This window comes from Vollenhovia emeryi, unplaced genomic scaffold (assembly GCF_000949405.1).
Source record: "Vollenhovia emeryi isolate VEMERY1.0 unplaced genomic scaffold, V.emery_V1.0 DF939203.1, whole genome shotgun sequence".
NCBI classification, from domain to species: domain Eukaryota; kingdom Metazoa; phylum Arthropoda; class Insecta; order Hymenoptera; family Formicidae; genus Vollenhovia; species Vollenhovia emeryi.
The window spans coordinates 296,310-315,159 of NW_011967163.1; the positions used below are offsets into that span (position 1 = coordinate 296,310).

At 42.1% G+C, this 18,850-nt stretch overlaps 1 protein-coding gene across 8 annotated transcripts in view; it reads left to right on the forward strand.

The window, feature by feature from the left end:
* LOC105561666 overlaps positions 1–18,850 on the forward strand; it is a 40,169-nt gene that overhangs the window by 4,514 nt on the left and 16,805 nt on the right. For all 8 annotated transcript variants that reach the window (XM_012011843.1, XM_012011844.1, XM_012011842.1 and 5 more), the window contains one exon: positions 3,184–3,489. In XM_012011843.1, coding sequence (XP_011867233.1) covers positions 3,231–3,489 — 259 coding nt within the window. In that variant the 5' untranslated portion in view covers positions 3,184–3,230. The remainder of the gene's footprint in view (positions 1–3,183; positions 3,490–18,850) is intronic.

The following is an 18,850-nucleotide window of genomic DNA, read 5'->3' on the forward strand; positions in this document are numbered from 1 at the left end:
CCCCCCCCCGCGCGAGAAACCTACCCTTACCGACGCGCCCGCGCGTTTCGCCGGAGAGTACCGGCGCCGCCGTGTAGATGTCGACACGCGTCTCGAAAAGTGAAAACGCGCGCGCGACAGGATTACATGGACCATGGTGGAAGCGGGTCAGAATCGGGTTGGGGTGAGCGTTTTTACGGTGGAAACACCAAACCGGGTCAGAATCGGCTTGGGGTTTGGTGTTTCCACCGCAAAAACGCTCACCCCAACCCGATTCTGACCCGACTCTAGCCCGACTCTGACCCTCGGCGGAAACGTAGTCATGGAGAAATAAAGTTGTTCGCAGGTTTACTTAGGTGAGTGCCTTGAACGCTCGGATTTGCTTCGGATTTTACTTTGGCGTTCGGCGCTTCCGCTTCTTCACGCCGTCATCCCGAATCGTTTCTACGTAGGTGTGAGTGCAGCGCGATATCGGATGCTCGACAGGCGCGTTCACCACCCTCGTCCATATGATCGAGGCGATCGTCCCCAAGGCCCGCGCCATGTAAAGTATCGTCTGATTGAGCCTCATGTCTTCCAGCCCGTAATACTGGACAGAGAAGTTATCACGGGAAATTGATTAACGTCCATTTCTGCCGATGCAGACTAACTTCAATCCCTGTTTAATTGCAAGCCTTTATCTTTTTCCAATTCCTGAAACTAGAAAGAGATAAAAAGTAAATTAAACCGAGATCAAAGTTAATCTGCGTCGGTGAAAATCGACATAAGTTGTTGGGGCAACGCGACCGATGCCAGAAGAAATGTTTTCGTCGATCGATGTCGAAACGATATCGATTCGACATCGACAACGTCAAATTGACGTCGATTCGACATCGTTTCGACATCGATCAACGAATCATTTCCCACTGGGAATTTTATATTTCTAAAAAATCGACTTTGTACTTGTAAAGTATTAAAAATTGACGGTGTGTGTGTGTGGATAATTTAGATGACAGAACCACGGCAATGTAAATTTGCATAGATAAAAGAAACGAGATTATTCTGAATTATACATGCAAATCAAATAAACTAGCAATACGAAGATGGGCCTGATCGGATGTTTTTGCGCGTCGAAATGTAGTTTCCGGCGTAAAAAAAAACGTTCTACCTGAAAAATAACCGGAGCCAGGGCATTCTGCTCTGGGTAAACCCTCCTCTTCGGTCTCCTCATCGTCGACCTCAATATCCGCGTGATGTCCTGCGAGAGCTGCGAAGTTTTGCCCGCTTATATTTTTCTTCTTCTGTAAGAATGAACATTCTCGCGCTGTGCGAATTTACCTTCACTTCTGAATTATCGGGCAGACATTGCTTGGCGTAGTGCAAGAGCGCAGTGTATCGTGGATCGCAGAAGTCGGCCTCCTTGTGTCCCGTCAGCCTGTCCTTGTTCCACAAATTCAGCACGCAGGCTTTCAAGGCGTTTTCCGTCCACGTTCGGCCTAGCGTGTTCTTGATCTTCGTCTGCAACTCTTTCCACTTCGCGCAATATATATTTAGCAGATTATGAATATAAGAAACGCCGAAATAAATTATTACATATATCGCTTTACCTCCAACATTGTTCCACTTTTAGGCTCGTCGGCGTACGCCAAAACGGTGCTCGCTAATACCTCATTTATATGGAGATCAGTTGAACCCAAAATTTGCGTAACATGAGCGATCGGAGCCCCGCCATCGTCGTCACTGTGAAGGTGGATTGTTAAAAATTCGCTCGCAATTCTTCCTCTTATACTCAATTTTTTTTAAATATTGCAATTTCACAGTTACATTGCTACTGTTGCCACCCAAAATACGTTTCTATCTTTTGTTTATGGAAATTTTGTTTTATTCATGAAATATAAATTAATATTTGCTATAATTACACCGAGAAAATTTTCTCTTAAGATTTATCTTGAAAATCATATAATCGTGCGACAACGTGGCATTTTGAAGAACTTGATGAGAGTTTTTTGAAATTTTACAATACTTTTTACTACTAATTATACTTGGTATACAGTTTACTAGTAAAATGTATGGTAAAATTTCAAAAAAACTCACAAAGTTGTTTAAAATGCCATGTTTGTTCTACAATTACATGATTTTCAGGGTAAATTTTAAAAGAAAATTCTCTCCGTGTAGAGAAAAGTCCTCTACTATGAGACAGGATTCTGATATGAGATAGCAGGTTTTCAACGTCCAAATTCAATGACAAATCTTTTTCCGCAACGATTACACGATCTAACAATCCATTTTCCACTAAACAGATTTCACTCCAATGGCAATAAATCCATGGCGGAAACCATGGTGCCATATTAGGACCTTATCTCATAATAGAACTCTCCTCTATGTTTGGTGTACTCGTATTTCAGATCATTTTTACTGGAAATAAAGATTTCTAGTAGGCACAACGAGAAATTGCGATTACGTACGCGTTTAAAGTGACGTATAGCCTGAGAAAATCCGCGATCGACGATCTTCGGCCGTCGAAGCTCTCGTTGCTCATACAATCTAACAAAAATTGCACCCAATCGCCGTCACCGGTCACATTTGTCAGCGCCTGGCCCCTGGCAATCAGGCCGATGATCGCTGGTAAGGTTGCAAGAAATTCCATACCGTCTTCATAGGTGTACTTAAAACCGAAGAAACATTGTGTGCTAATACATGGTAGATAATAATTTTCTGCAATGCTATACGAGAAAATTACATCATAATTTTTCTCCGCTAATTCGCCTGAATTATAACAGTTCGCACGTGCGATTGTACAATTTACTTCTAGAAATGGAGATACGAACTTTGATATTTCATGCAGATACTTTTCGCTATTGCTATCACAAGATTCTAGTATTTTAATTTTTCTCCGAAGGACCGTCTACATTGGAAGTGAGCAGTAAGAAGAAAACCATAACTTTTACTTATCAGTGTAAACTGACGCCGAGAGTAAGCGTCAGTGCTGAAGTAGGAGTAAGAAATGGAAATGATTCGTTTCTTTACTCCTACTCTTACTTCTTACGCCAGGCTAACTTCATCCATCGTAGACGATCCTTAATCCTAACTATCTTCAATACTTTCCACTCTTATTAATATTTTGTCACGTATTTCATCGCAAGGGAAATACTTTGGTTACTCGCAATGTTGATTTCAATGAATAATCCTTGGTATATTTCTAATAGCAATTTCTTTTATGTCTAGGTTCTCCAACTACCTCCCAATAAGTGTACGGCATAGCACCGTGCTTTATGGCCTCCTTCGTCTGTTTGCTGACATCGAAAATCGTGAGCGCGACCGACAGCCTGTGCAAGGGCGCAGTTGTCTCGGGCATCGAACGCAGAACGGAAGCTATCGTTTCACCCCGCGGACCCGACCACCATTCCGTACATTTTTTACGTCGCGATGTCCAGTCGGCGATCAACGAAGCGGTTTGCTGCTGCGTCGGGATGTCACCGGTCAAGAGCAGCCAAAACACAGCCTCCGCGCTCGGCGAGCTTCCCTCACGAGGTAAGAGAGCGATCACTTCCGGTATAGTCAGTCCACGGTACACGATCTGAAAAAGTTTCAATTTTCAAGTTTCGAAGGGTGGGATTGTGTAACCTGTGCTGGAGACTTTTAACAATTTAAACACATCCTCTGTGGAATTTGCGAAAATGAAAATTTTCGTAAATACATAAAATTATAAGTTTACAATCTCTTACGTACACACATTTGATAGATAATATACCTATGTAATCTCTCTAAAGTTCGTGGAGTGAGAATATTAGATTTACTCCAGTAGAGTGAACATTTCACTCCGTGGCGGTATTTTCACTCCAAAAACTGTAGTGAGTTTAATATAAGGTGCCAACTTATCTATTGCATTTTTACCTTCAGTAAATCTCTTAAACGAAATAGGAGATAAGTTTGAAATACGACAGAATCCGCAAACAAGATGAAAAATTCATGGTACCGCTCCTTTAATCAATCTCTTCGAGACACGTTTATGTGACGCAAGTACTGGCAGACGACAGGTGACTTTAAAACGACTTGGCGATTACATATTCTGCGATTATTACACCGTGCTTAGGGTCGAGCTCCGAGGTTTCCCGGACGATGGTCCTCACATCGCTCAGTCCCGCGTACAGGTCCTCGACCGTGATCTGACCAACGACGCTCGGGCCGAAGTGAAATCGAAAGTTTCTCAGAAGATCGTGGTGCACGGGGATCTTCTCGCAGAGGGCTTCCTTCAGACTCGTGGACGCGCTGGGCTCCCCCCTCGTCTTGCTCACCTTAGGGCGACAGATTCGTTGCGCTCGTCAGACGGCTGTTTGCGCGTCCCTCGCGCGGATTACAGACGACGTCGCGAATAGAATGGACGCGCGAATCTTGCGAATTAGTTCGCACGCGCGATATCGCGTACTTTAATAAATTAGTTCCAACCGTCAGTACGCGCCGGTCCCCGGTGCTTCCAGAGCTGGCCCGTCCATCGCCGGGAAACTGCGTGACGCAACTCCTCCTCCCGTCCCACGGAGCGAGCGGATGGACTCTGTGACACCGGAGTCCTCTTGACAGACGTAACATCTTTCGTAATAATTTATTTAATCGTGAACCCGAATTGACGGGTAATACGCTACGCGGAAGATGTATTTACGCGGGACGGAGTAGCGACGGTGAACTCTCTGTCGTAATACTTGAATTTATCTTTCGCGTTAAACCGAACGAAGAATTTTCTCACGTCGAGTCATCTCGGAGGCATTTTGACATGTTCAGCCTGAAAAAAAAGCAGAAGCGAGAGAACTTCCGAGTTTGCTGTTTCGCTGTTTTTGCGCTCGTACTTCAAGTCATTCTTCCATTGAGGAAGGACTTCCATACTCGACATATCGTGCTGAAAAGTATTATGCAAGTAAGGCTCGGTTTCGCCAAACGTTTGTTTTTCCATTTCGGGTAGGTTGCTCCATTCTCTTGATAAGTTAGTTAATAGTTAAATCACTTTTTTAATTAATAATTAACACATTACATTAATGTCCATTTCTACCAACGTAGATTAACTTTCATCTCGGTTTAACTTGCTTTTTATCATTACGCGCGTGTCATTTAACATTATCCTTACTTTCACATTTTAGGGTAGGTCGCTCCATTCTCTTGATAAGTTAGTTAATGGTTAAATCATTCTTTAATTAATAATTAACACATTACATTAATGTCCTACCGATGTAGATTAACTTTAATCTGGGTTTAACTTGCTTCTTATCTCTTTCCAATTTTTGGAACTAGAGAAGGATAAAAAAAATGATTGAACCGAGATTAAAATTTAATCCGCACTGGTAGAAATGGAGATAATTCTAAGAATTGGTAAAGTAGGTTACAATCGCGAGATCGAAGCTTATCTACATTGGCAGAAGTGGACACCGGGCGGCACGCGTAGAATAGAAAATGACAGCTCACGGCTAATGTCTCACTGATTTTTTTATTGTGAACGTCGTGCATGTGCATACAAAACAAGGGATCACATATCACCCTGCCGGTCGCGCCCGTGCCGTCGCATGGCATTCGCCGCGCCGGTTAAAAAATCGGTTAATTTTTAACTTGCGTTTGTGCAAATTGAGCGATCTTACGTATCTTTTATGCCGCTGTCGTGTGACGTTTTAACACGTGCGTTCGAGCGTTCAAACGTAACAGATAATAATGTCGGTGACGCTCTCTCTCTCTTCCCTCCCCTCTCTCTTTCTCTTTCTCTCGCTGGTGTGTCGCAAACGACAAGTCCCGGGGATGCGTCTTATCGCGAGAGAGAGACCTATGGTAGAAATTAGGTGCACGTAGCATCCGTCTTAGAGTACATACAAACGGTAACAACGCTAACACACGATACATGCCGGTACAATCTATGTGTATACAACATCTCGATAATATAATAACGATTACACGTTCCTCGCGATCGACTGATCGTTCTTAACGTTAAGATCAATAACCGATTAACTCTCTTAACAGCATAGTAAAATATATGTGTGTATGTATATGTACTATTGCTTCGTCCCCGCCGGGTACCTACCTACAGCGTGAATATAATTAGGCCGAACGCGGGAGAGGGTTGAGCTGAGAGGAGTTCCGCGCTGCATTTCGCCTACCTTCTTGCCTCGCTTTTAGTATCGTAGTTTATCTTTTTCCCCCCCCTAACTCTTACGCTATTTAACAATTGTTCTTCTGAGCAATCTAACACGTGTGTTAATTTCTACGCACGATCCCGTTCCGTCCGGGACTCGTTCGAAAATCGGTAAACACGTAGCTTCGACGGACGCGCGAAAGTAACTTCACCGCGCAAAATTGAATCTGCCTACAAAATTATAATTGTTATCGTCATAATCGACGGTCTACGTAGGAGGAAACTCGTTAAACGTGCGAATGCGACTAACGTGAATACAAAAGTGTGAACGTACTGCAGGAGACAGATCCTTTTCGTTGAAAGGATCCTTGCCGAGATTTCAGTACACAAGACTCCCCCTCCCCCTCGTTAGATTACGAAATCTCCGATAAATACGATTCAAGGGGCGATTAATTCGCGTGTCGCAGCGGATTCGCCGTTGACGCGCGTTAAATCTCGATTATTATTGTCGCTTATTTCGAAATCGCTCGTCCACTCGCTCGCGTAATCGCGTACGTTCGACTCGCAGCCTTAGAGGAGTTCACCCCGATACGACGTCCGCCGCTCTCGATTCTCCCGCGGATTCTCTCGTGAGCGACGTTGCTCTTCGCCGAGCGAGTCCTCGTCGCTCTAGTGTCGCTGCTCCGCAGACAAGTGCGGCGCACGACACGAGACGATGCATTGTGTAATCGACTGCCTCGTAACAGGGAAGCGGTTTAGTCTTAATGTCAGAGAAGAATGCACCGCTCGCTGGTGTCGTGGGGATGGGACCGCATCGGTTGCATGGCCGCGGGTGACGGCGAGTTTGGCCTACCTTCTATGGACTGTATGCTCTTCATCAGTTCCCGAAATACCTGTCGACCATCAAAAGATACAATACCAGTTTGCGTAACTTGACAGTCTCTTAGCTTCTTTAACAGGCGAACATGATAGATCGACAAACGTAATAACTGCAGACTTTACTTAAAAAAATGAGCAAGTGACTTGAGAAAATTCGAAACGACGGGTTTCCGAAAATCCCGAGCTTACTTTCAACGGCAGGCTCTGCTCGATTTTTCCCCAGCGGGGAACTTCAGTGATCGCGTTACGCGCCGCAATTGTGGTATTAAATGCTAAATATGAACGGTAATTGAAGCGCGCATTAAAATTCTAAGGGAGCCAAGTTAATCTTGATACGAATGAGATGCAGATTGGCGGTGGGCAGATTAATAAATAATGTATTACGCGCACCTGCACCACGCGACAGTTAAATCTGGCACTGCACTCGACGTAACCGCATCTCCAATGCTTCCGGACGAGGTTCACGATGTCTCGGTACCTGGTCCCGGAAGCGACGGTCTGCGACAGTTCGTCCTGCTTGTTCCCGACCACCAGCAGGGGTACGCCTCTCATGTCGCGCGCCTCGTAGATTTGCTCGCGTAACGTTCTGATGTACTGAACACATCGGAAATGAAAGAAAAACATACGAGACTGACGCATTAACTCATTCACGTCCGGCGGGCCGCGTATGTCAGCGTGTTTGCAAAAATATTTCATCTCTGTTGAATTGAATCGTTAAAAAGGGCCCGCTTAAACTTTAATCAAAAAATATTATCATAAATACTATTATAAAACATAAAGAGCTATTTGCACGATAAGATCCACAAATGATTGAAATAGATATGTTTTCCATTTGAAGAAGAGTCAGACGCATGGAAAGGTTAATTGAAAATCAGTACGGTATTTTAACCTTTTCACAACCACTGGAACGTACAAGTCCCACTTGCAAAATTTAAAAAGATTCAGCATGCATTCTATTACTGAGATAACATTACGTCAACAAAAATTTAAAGTAAAAAAGATTAACAATGCATCGGTGCTTATTGTCGCCAGTAATGAATAAAAATAAGTCGCAAATGTACAGTCGACCAAAAAACATAAGTGTATTCTAAATGATAGTGGCGAGCATCCCGAGTCGAAATTTTGGTACTTTTTTGACACTTTTAAGGATAATTTACACCTACTTAGCTGATTATACACCTACATAGACCAGCAATAGCCTACTTTGGTGACATTATATTTTTTACTCCTCCCTTGAATCTTTAATTTTAAAAATTTACTTTGGTTCCTACTTAAAAGGACCTACTTTAATGCTAAATTGGCAAAAGCAGAAATTTCCGACACCAGTTTTAAAGTAGGAGTAAATTTTGTTCTTGCAGTTCGACCTCTTTTACTGTCTTAGGTCCTACTGCATAATAGAATTAAAGGTTCAACATAGGGCCAAAATTTCGACTCGGGGTGGCGCAGAGAAATGTGCGCTGCTTGAGAGGATCCGAGTTCAAATCCACCCACGAGTACCGCTGATTTTTTTCGGACGCTCCCTCTCTCTCGGAGAGTAAGTGGCAACTACCGAGAGTATCCTGCCACACATATCCCCGTCCTTCGAAAAGGAGGTTGGCGAGAGGCTAACAACCCCTCACCGTAAAAATTCACTGTTGCGAATACACACAATGAGCCTCGGATGGAGGCCATTTGTTGTGAAGGCCAGGGGCTGTAGAGCCGGTTATGGTTCTACTTGATAAGGACCTGTAATTTGGTCGAAACGACCAACGTCGAGCCTCTCTTCTCGTTTTAATAATCTAATCTCTTGCCAGTTTAGTCGACTATAAATTTGCGTCTCACAAAAAATTGACTCGGTCATGAAAGAGAGTTAAATTATATATATTTTTTTAAATTAAATATATTTATTTAAATTGATTATGTCAAACTTGCGCGTGAACGGTTTTAAGGTCAGAAGTTAGAATACTTTCAAAGCAAGCGGGTAAATACGACTTATTGTTAGAGAGATCTCTCGTTCTCCGTGGCCATTAATTACTTATTGTACCATTTTATCCCGTCGTTGTAACAATGTTGTCAACGTCGCGTTACGTTTTTTCATTTTGACTTATTATTAGTAAAATCGATTTAACGTCAGCTAACTTGTCTTACGTCTTGTCCTCGAGAGACCATCTCTCGTCACCCAGACAAACATCCAGATAATCAAACTTTTATGCCGGCAACTTTGACGCGACTCGAAGTCGGAAGTCGTGACGGCTTTCGCGAGAAAGAAAAGGGAGCTCGCGAGAAAAACTTTTGCAAGAAAGATAAGCGCGAGCCGCGGCTTCGCCGTGTTTCCGACGGCGTTTCTCCGGAGCAGAAGTTGCCGTCCTCGCGAGTGGACCGCTCGCAATTTCTCGCGCTTTAAACATTGAATCTCCGATTGTGAGTACCTGAAATGTGTCCTGATTGCTGAGATCAAACACGAGCACATACGCTGTCGCGCTCCGTAGCCCGTAATAACGGAAGTCCGTCCATTCCAGGTGCGAGCTGACCGGGAAGTACGGGATGGTAGGCAGATCGGTGATCTTGAGTTCGTATAATCGATCGGCCAGCACGACACTCGGATAAAACGTCTCCCGCCTCTCGGTCGGTCTGTACTCCTCGGAAAACTCGCTCCAGACGAATTGCTGGAAGCAAAAATTGCGGATTCGTGAAGACAATCGCTGACACGAAGCTTCGAAAATCGATCGAGCGCTGCCCCGCGAAATCAGGTGTTCGAGCTTGAATTTCGACCATTAAAGGAAATGTCAAAAGCGACCCAGCTTCCTTAGGATATTCGTCCTGCCTTTTAATTTCCTCAGAGAGCCGATAATCGTCGTCATCGATAAGCGGAAACTATTATCGGAAATGAACGGAGCGTCCGAGCGACTCGTCTCCGCGATTTGTTTCCTTCCTCTGGCTTTGAAGCAAAAGACTCTGATAAAGATTCCCGTCGATCGTACGACCAGCGTGTATAATTGCATTCTCGCGCGAGATATTTGCGAAATTGTCACCGCGCCTTCGTTTTTCGCCGGACTGATAACGATTACATAAAATTGAGACCGATAGAATATATTTATATAATCAGGGTTGGGCAGTAACTCGTCACTTCAGTTACTTGTTTTTGGTAACTCTAATTTAACTTCGTTACTTTCTCTCCATCTGTAACTTAACTCAGTTACATTAACAGTTACTTTATATATTTTTTAAACCTCCACAGATCGCATTAGGCTTTGCACTTGCGCACAAACGCCTTTGTCGACGCTTTACAATTCAAAATGCAGATTTGATACTTTTTATTTTCATTGCAAGGAAGTAACTGCAAAGTAACTATTCGTTACTTTTTCAGTAACTGTAACTAGTCACATTTTTAGCGAAGAGACTATAACTCTAACTAGATTCTTCTATACTTTAACTTTCCCAACCCCCTGTTTATCACGTTACAAAAAATAAGACTGATGGAACACATTCATAATGTCCAGATCCGTAGATTTTATATTAATTAAAGTATCTTCTAATTAAGATAATCAGTTCAGTAGAATTCCGATGTACCCAGCTGCACGTTTAATATTCAAAAGATTGAGAGATTTGCAGGAGGAGAGAGATTGCAAAGAGCAGTTCCACGCAAGGCAACGTAAAAGTAACGTCTGGCTGAGAGATGCAATCGGGTCCATTAAATCTTACTCGGATTATGCTCGTCTTTCCCACGCCGGGTGCACCCAGGAAGATGACTTTAACGCGATCTAATGTGTCCGCGGGGCTGTCCTCCTCTTTCGATCCTCCTTCGGCGCCTTCGTAAGTTATTGTATTTCCGCCTCTTCTCTCCAAAAAATCGAGGTCCAGCTCTGCGACAGAGGTGGCGGAATTTCGTACGCGCAAATAACACGCGACAAACAATACCGATGGGAACTTGTTGCTCATATGTGACGTTTTATTCCTTAACTATGAGACCTTGAGTTCCTGGAATATATCGCAACGGGGGTAAACCCCGCCCCGAACGCTTCTCGCGATGCGTGCGTTAAAGTTCTGCAAATTATGCAATTTTGATGAAACGTCGGGAGTGTACAATATCGTATGATTAACCAAAGTTATTCAAAGTACAAGAACTGTATTTTACACAAAGAGCATTCGTTATAATCAAGCCTGCCATCAGTATTAAACTCAGAAGCCTGCTCCGCGTTCGAATACATTAACGCGAAACAAAAGCGAGGCACTCGCGAAGAATCGGTCCACGTGGCGCACAATTAACATTGATAAATATTCGAGTCTAATTAATATGCACGTGGCAAAAGGTATCAGAGAATTATCGCGCTTCTCGTTCCTTCCGCGGACATAATTTTCAAATATGACAGGTCCGCGGCGGGGACTCGCTCGCGGCCCGATGGAACAAATGAATTAGTTAACAATATTCAGACGGATCCGTTGCGGAACGAACTTTACGCGACAGTCGAGCTGGAAGATCGCCTCGCGAGACGCGAGAGCTCGAGAGAGAAAAAAAGAGGTTTACGAGAGAGATGTTCGTGACATTTGTTTTGCCGACTTTGCAGCAAGTTACTCTAGTCCTCCGCCGTAAAAATATATTATTCATGAAGCGAGAGAATATTTTTAGGCGGGGCCCATGCCATCCATAAATCATAGTGTACCATGTACCTACCTTTCGCGCGGGGATTCATTTGTCTTTGCAAGTATTTCGAATCGTAAAATTACTTTATGATCACGTACGCAGGAATGAAACAACGTTTGCACGGCGTCCGCGGCTGAGAGAATTTAATTTAAGCGTGTAATTTCATGAAAAAAGATAAATAGAGCGCTAACCGGCGAGGACGCTGCATGCGAAAATGTGTGTGCACAGCGATCAGAGCTTTACGATTTTATGAAATATTAATGTATGAAATTTAAAGTAATGCATCCATATGCAAAACATATGTGTATGCGTGTGATGACATTTGTAATGATACAGTGATTACAAATTGGTTGAAAGCTCGCGATATTGCTTCCGCATAACAAATCGACGTGTAATTATGGATGCCCATATGAGATTTTATCTCGCTCTTTCGAGCACGATGCGCCGGCCCACGCCGCCGTATAAATAAAAGCACCGGCGGATGCTTATAACGAAAATGTTTTCTAACAGAAATCAGTTTCCAATTCAGGATTAAATAATTATATCAGTTCCGAGAATTAAACGTCCTTGCAATAAGACGCGCGTCACAGTGTCAAGTGTCTCAACGAAGCCCGGTTACATTCAAATCACGGGGAAAACTTTGTGTCTTCGCGTATGGGGGTGAGAAAATCTGAAATAAAGTGGATATCGATCTTTGGTGACATTTTGCAGAATAAAAATAAAAATATCTCACATGCATTCTGTACGGTCGAACTTATCGGGGACGTCACGTGTATTGACAAACGAATCTCAAATCGCGTTTACCCAAAAGCCGTTTATTCGCGTGCAAGATCGAACTCGGTGGGAACTCATTGTCCTTCGTGCGATCCATCAGATTTAATTGCAATTAGAACATTGCACTCGCGGCGAACGGCGAATATTCGCGTCGCATTTATCGCCGCGCTCAGACGACCTTCGTGGTCGAAGTTCGCCGATCGACTGACGAGAAACTCCGGAGTACTGTCTCTTCTAACCAGGGATCAACGACCATATATGTATATATATATGTATATATGTGTATATATCTACACGTATAGATGCATATAGAAAATTTCGGTTATATCGAGGTGGCATTTAAAAAATGTATATACTTTTTAAATTTGAGAAACATATGTCATATGTAATTCTTTCATTTTTATGCATACAATTCTTTAGTTATAATTTACGTAAAATTTTGTCGAATCTTAAACTATATAATGCACTGTGCTGCTTATAGATTCTTCAATAGGTACATTTTTTAAATGAAATTATCGATTTATATGAAGTCATGTATTTTTATGTTTTCCATAATCACGTGCGAAATTGTAGGGCTAAAAAGTGGACGTGTTAATCAAATTAAATGTATACAAATTGTCACGTTACAGTTTAAAAGGTGTCTGGCCATTATTATCTCACGACAGGGTTATAGCATGGGGACTTTAATTACGCGTAGGTACAGGTTTTGATCCAAGTTTTTAATTACTTTTAGCTCGTGTATAACGTAAAATGCACGTATATAATCAACTAATCGATGCTTTTGTTTGCGAGAGTGAGTTAAGTGAACTTTCGGAAAACTATCATATAATTAATAATTTTTACGTGATATTTAAATTTCTAAAAAAAAATGTTGAACGTAATTTTTCGCAAAATAAACACAATGCTATGAGGAAGACAACAGAAATGAGTGCAAGAGGAAAATTTCATTACGTAAAATATATTCAATACTCTACTTAAGAATGCAGGACACAGCTCTTGAATGTATAATATCTATAAATTATAAAATTTGACTACATTACTATTGTTATTACAATATATAATTGTAATAACGTAATAAATCATATTACGTAAATAATACGAATAAGATAAATTGCAAACAAATGTAGAATATAAGGCACAGAAATGATGGATGACGGGCGGATGATAAAATATTTTGCAAAACTTTTAATACTTACGATAATGCTTGTGCGGCGGGAGGCTTCGCCTCCTCCAGCCGCTCGCAGTTTTTGTACCTATGGTTATCGGTGATTCGCAAAAAATTCCTCACAACTTGCACCGCGCCGGCTGTCGTTAACTCCGTCGCGATTTCATTGTTTGAGCCTTCTAAGGTTAATTAAGACGAATTCAATTCTGTCGTTTACCAACCACGCTCGCACATGCGATCGTACTTTGGCTTCTCTCGTTTCTATCTCCCTTTTCCTTATCTGCCTCGGTGCGTACGGTATATTGTTAAATGGCAATGAACTTTTCCCTTTGTAAAATCTATCACGATTTTAATCTAGATTTTTATATCTAAAAACCCCCGAGTGTCGCTCAGTCTCAGTTGACTAGACTATTAATAAAAGAGCCTCGTTGTTCACCAGATATTCCTGTCTCCTCGCTCCACTAATCAAACAACAATTTCGGATTCGATTTCATCTTCCCCTTTATCCTCCCCCGGGACGCCTATTGTAGCCTATTTACTTTATAGGTAGGCGTATTACGTAACTCGTTGTAGCTCACGTACATATGTATCCCGCAATATATCGAACGACCGATCATACTGATGTGACACGCGCTATTCTTCAAGTACCGCAGAGTCGGGGATTGTAACAGGCGTAATCTCGACGAGCTGCATTTCCGATGCTTCGCGCGAAAGGAACGCTGCTACGAGTGCAATTTTGATTCGCCTCGTCGCGGATAAGTGTAGGATTTGTATCAGAAAGAGCGGAGGGACCGCTCTGGTGTATAAGTTCGAGATCTGAGGACTCGCCTCGAGGCTCTACGTTCCGGTTTTGATTGTTAACAATTATTCTAGATTGTACTTCGTTGATTGACAACGGATTTGCGTTTCGTGGCGGACCGATCTTTTTCGATCCTCGATCCTCTCCCTTCGGATCTTCTTTGGATTGCGCACGCCTAGCCCCTCTAGATCCGATCCATTAATTGCACTCGGATTCGGCGAACGCTTTTCGATCCTCGATCCTCTCCCTTCGGATCTTCTTTGGATTGCGCACGCCTAGCTCCTCTAGATCCGATCCATTAATTGCACTCGGATTCGGCGAACGCATGCGTCTCAGACGGCACCGTTGTCGGACGTCGTCGCACTATTATCATTTCCCTTGGATATTTACAGTCGACGACAACGAGACGACGACGGCGGCGCGAATGTGGAGACGGTCGTGGCGTGTCGGACGTGGTCCACGCGCCAGTATTGCTTTACGTGTATTGCTTCCCGAGGAGAAACGAGCTCGCGACGCGGGGATGGTCGCCGATGACCCGAGATTCGTCAATGAAGTTTCGCAGGCTCGTACTCGGGCCCGTCCGATTTTGCCGTCGACCGAGCCAGCGGGTGCTCTCGCCTCGACCACGGTCGGTGCATCCTCTCCGGCGACGACGCGCGATCACAGAATCCCGCTTGGACCGCGAGGTTGCCTCTCCCGGTCGCCGACGGCTGACACTCGATTGACGATTATGCAATCGTGACGGACCGGCACCACGCGCACCGCAGGCGTGTCACTGTCACGAAACGACGGCGGCGCGAGAGTTCTCGTTTCACGCAGCATCGCACGGGAGCAACGCACGAGGTAGAGGCGTCTCGGGCGGCAGCACGGCATAGTTCATCCCCCGGACGATCGAAACTACCCCGAGAAACGCACGGAGATGCTCGCGGTTTGCGCCTGCGTGGCGTGCGAACTCGCCGCGCCAATTTCTCACTCTGATTATTAAACGTTTATTTTTACGAGCCCTCGATAGACGTTGCTACGCCTCGTCGAGATGTACTGTATGTTTCAAGATAACTCAATTCCTCATTGAGCCGAGGAAAAGAATGCTTTAATTGAGACAGGTCCACAGATCAGCTTTTTTCAGAGTAAATAAAAAATCTGCCTCGATAAAAATTATCTAACAAGGGTTGCGTATTTGTGTGTATTTACACTATACAGTAGATGATCTTTAACTCAGATTTCAAGACATAATTTTATTTATAATTTTATTTATTATTTATTAACGTATTATGCTCGAAATTCCTCCCTTTCTAAAAAAGAGATGTTAACGGCGTGAACGTCGTTAATATCGTACAGTTGATACCACTTTTCCGCGATGTCGATTGGCTTTCTCGAAGTGCGATGTGCTTCACTTCTCTTTTGGATTCGTGTCATGCTTCAGCTCGCATGTGAATTTTGACAGTTGTGCAAAAATATACTTAAAAAAGTTAGAGACTAAACAAAAAGTTAAAGAAAAAGAAGTTAAAGTTAAATATCTAATTGAATGAAGGAAAATAAAAGAAATTCTTATTCTTCTAATGAGATGCAACGATAACTAATTTTCTTTTGAAAAAGATATATAGGAGATTTAATTATTGACGCTGTTCCGCGATACTGATTTTCTCGCTTGGCTTTCTGCTGCGAGTAGCTGTCAGTGAGGAGATCACGCAATATGCATTTTAACAGAGTGTCAACGTCAGATTACCTCTTCTTCACATGAAAAAAATCTTAATGTGTGAAGAAGATCATAAATTAATATAAATTAAAACCAAATAGCGCGCGCAATGCTATTTCGAATAATTTAATACCAATTTATATTATTATTAAAGTAAATAATTCGATAATTTTTGCTCATAATAAATGAAGATTTGTAATTTAGTAATATACGTTTGTATGCATCAACTATCGAGGTAAAATCTCTAATTTTAGTAATTAGAATTTAAGTAACAACGATTTTTGTTACGAAACATTTTCTCGATTGAACCGAATTAATCGTTAATTTAATCAATACCAATAACTTCGCAAAATGATGCACAAAACGTAGTAACAGTCACGGAACAAAGTAACGTAAACTATTGAGAACAGAATTTTCAATTTCGTAGGCGGGACAACAAACTCTCAACGTTCGTTATTGTTTTTTTCTCGGCGCGGTATCGTACGACGTTACGCGGGCCATTGTTTACCTGAAGGTCGCCGCGTCATCATTCGCTCGCCGAACGTCGTGCCGGCAGGCAGCGTCTAGAGTCGCTCCGTGCGTCGTATTACTTTCGCGTTATCAATTTCCAAGACGCGATCGCGATTGCAAAATATCGTTTGTACGACAGAAAGTCACGCGATATTTGTTAATAATATTTCGTGCGTTTCGCGGTACTTGACATCGCGTACGGGAGTGTCCGAAATTTCGCGCGATCGATGATTTTCGCGAGTGAGTGTGTTGTGCAAGGGCAACAAGGAAATCTGAGAGGAAGACGAGGCTTGGAAGGCATCGGGCAACGGCGGAGCAATCATGAGGTGAGTGTTTGACATTTTTATATCATTTGCTACTTGTGCAATATACAGCATCTGTTCTCTGATTTTGTTTTATTTATTCAAATGTTTCGAACGAGGATTCGGACATGTGTTACAAAACGAAAGTATAAAACATTGTGAGTTTATATTAAAAAAATAATTTTAAGTAAATCTATTTACTTCGTTTAAACAAAATTATGTCAGTGTACAATGTATCCCCGGTATTACCCTTCCACTCGAACAAATAATTAAATGAAGTAAGAAACGCGTGTTACGTCCGCGTAATTAATAAAATTCGTATGGCTCAAATGTGATAAGCACAAATTTGAAGGAATAAAGGACTGGGAGCCGTGACAGGTTGTTAATGTCCAAATATTTCATATTTTTAAATTTATTGCGTATTAAAAAAGACGGTTTTTCGCCTGTGAAATTGTTATCACGCTCGTCTTAATGTTTTATCAGAGAATACCATTTTGTGCTAAAAGCTCCAGTGACTCGTCGAGTCTCCTGAGAGCTTCGCACGTACGCACCTCTTCAATCAGGCGATTCACGAATATGCAGAACAAAAAGACTCGGCCGATTTTCTGCCTCGATAAAAATTACCTATCTATGACTGCGTGTTTTTGTGAATTTGCAGTATACGGGCGAAACTTCTGAGCTCTGCGAGAGACGCGAATTGTAAATCGTTTAAAGTGGTTTAATACTTTTCGTAAATACCACAAATATTGTTGTATAAATATTAATCTGTAAATTGCGTGTCGAGAGAGCGTATCAAACGGTTTAAAATGCAGGAATTTTTAAAAAAGGTATGATATTCGGTGACACACGAAGATATTAAACGTGCAATGGAGAGACATAAAATATGTTTTTAAAGCTCACTTTAAATAATGCATATTTCGCATCACATTTCAGAATAGAATTTTACAATTTTGTAAATACGTTTTATAAGTGCGATTTCTTAAATATTTTCTGTTACGTAGCACATGCAGTTTTAAACAGAATTTCACTTTGGATTCTGATACAAATCCTATATTACCCAAAGCTGAACTTGATAGAAATTAAAATAGTAAAATAGTTTCGTGCTGTTGTTAAGTCTTTTGTTTTCACAAACGATAAACAGCATTTAATTGGTTTACGCTATCGAAACGGAAGTTGTTTATTTAAAATGGATTTATTTGCCTATTTATATTAATTAAACTTTTTTTTAATCCAGTTCAGTAAGTACTACAAGCTTGTAAAGTTTTAAAATTCCCTGTACACATATAACCACACTTTATGTCAATATTTTATTATTAACGCTGGAAAAATACGAGGAGAGGCGCGCAGCTGCGCGCATCTGAATTTATTTCGTTCGTCAGAGGTATTTATCCTGATATTTTATATTAAATTTTTAAATAGCGAAGGGGGAGAATGTGATGAAGAATGCAGTGCGAACAAAAAGTTCATCCTTTGTCCATAATTTTCGGAGCCGTTCCTCGGGTAAATAAGAATGGCAAGGCGTGATCCCTCTTCAGCCCTACAATCCTGTTTCTGCTAACTAGCACGCGCGGTTCACTCGTAAATCACATTTAATACAAATATTGTTACTTTCTACATGTCGGAAAAATCACGTTCTCCGAAGGCAACGGTCGAATCGAATAAGGAGAAACTCGGCGCGGTCGGTGCTAATTTATTAGATTTCGTGAAGCAAGACAATCTTTATTATCGCGGCTACTGCAACGTGGCTGTGTGCTCCGGCGCGTTTTCTATAACTTTTATTTCTTAAAGTGCCGCCTTACAACAATACACTCGCGAATTCACGTTGCAGTTTCGACGAGCGAAAGACGATTTTTTCGTGAGATTACGTTGCGAGAACGTCGCAGTTTGCTAAACTCTCGACAGAGTCGAACGCGAGAAAAATACGGATTCTCCTTGCGACACGGAATTTATATGAATATTTATATCAAGATTTTATTAAATAAATATAGTACAGCTTTACATAGAGAAAAACTATTTGATAATACTGTGATCTCATCGATT